Below are 1012 nucleotides of genomic sequence, written 5' to 3'. Positions count from 1 at the left end.
GTATTGATGAAATGCATTAAAAAATACATTTGGTCAGAATTTTTCACTCAAAGATGGATTGATCGAAATGGCTCTCATGTTGCCAAATATTTACAATCTGATACATTTTCGCAGCATTAGATTTGTAACTTTATGACAAGATTAGGTTTTTTAAAATCGAGTAATGTTTGATGTAAAGTTTTATCACCAGCGTGAATAATAAATGTATTTTGTATAACAATATTCTACCGATCTCTGAGATAAAAAAGTTATTAAAAATTTTGGCCAGATCCCATTTATCAAATTATATTGATCGATTAAAATGACCCTCATCTTGGCAAAAAAAAAAAAAAAATAACTCTCAAACCTGGGACTTCGCGAGGTTCGAAGGTTTGAGAGTTTTTGCCAAGGAAAGGGTTTTTCAATCGATCGATATTTGGGTGACAATGTTTCTGGCCAAATTTATAAATACCTGTTTTATCAGATTAAGTCAGTATCGTTATTATCATTTTTTCAAACTGAAGGGTTGGGCTAACGTTGATTATTGTTCAGGAAGTAATTTCAATTGCAAGTGCCATTATTAATTGTTTGAATTGCACGTCACGCCATTTATAGGACAGATGCATCTTGGAGTGTTGTACACTCTTGTTTATCTCTTCATTGCTACTGTAGTGCTTACCTCTTATGATTAAATCCGCATTTATATTTCTCACTTCGCAGCCCGAGTTCTGAGTGCTTCAATGTCATAAAATGACTGTCCAAAAATTGAGATTCTTTTTTTAGTCGACCAGAGGAAGAGAAAGTTCAGATGTAACAATTTTATCTATCATTGTTGACGTGAATTCATCTTATTAACACCCGTGTCGTTGCTTTAATCGGTTCACATAGTGAACAAAATATCTTAATAGACTATTGATTCAATATCATAAACGGAGTTTTTTTTTTCACTTGAGTTTCTTATTTAATACGGTCAGTGGAAAATAAAACATATAAGGTGCCAGAGAAAGTGACAGTTGTTGAAAACCGAAAATGA

At 32.5% G+C, this 1012-nt stretch overlaps 1 protein-coding gene across 1 annotated transcript in view; it reads left to right on the top strand.

Moving 5' to 3' along the window:
• The first annotated feature begins 552 nt into the window (after nt 1–552).
• LOC144957327 (uncharacterized) overlaps nt 553–1012 on the top strand; it is a 10869-nt gene continuing 10409 nt past the window's right edge. Inside the window, exon 1 of the mRNA XM_078888466.1 lies at nt 553–1012. This exon is cut by the window's right edge and continues 573 nt beyond it. Within this exon, the coding sequence (XP_078744592.1) occupies nt 1009–1012 (4 nt within the window). The 5' untranslated portion in view covers nt 553–1008.

This window comes from Berghia stephanieae, chromosome 11, assembly GCF_034508935.2.
Source record: "Berghia stephanieae isolate SIO BIC M18660-M18661 chromosome 11, UCSD_Bste_1.3, whole genome shotgun sequence".
Taxonomy (NCBI): Eukaryota; Metazoa; Mollusca; class Gastropoda; order Nudibranchia; family Aeolidiidae; genus Berghia; species Berghia stephanieae.
The sequence above is the reverse complement of the archived record's forward strand: the minus strand, read 5'-3'. Positions and strand labels throughout refer to the sequence as shown.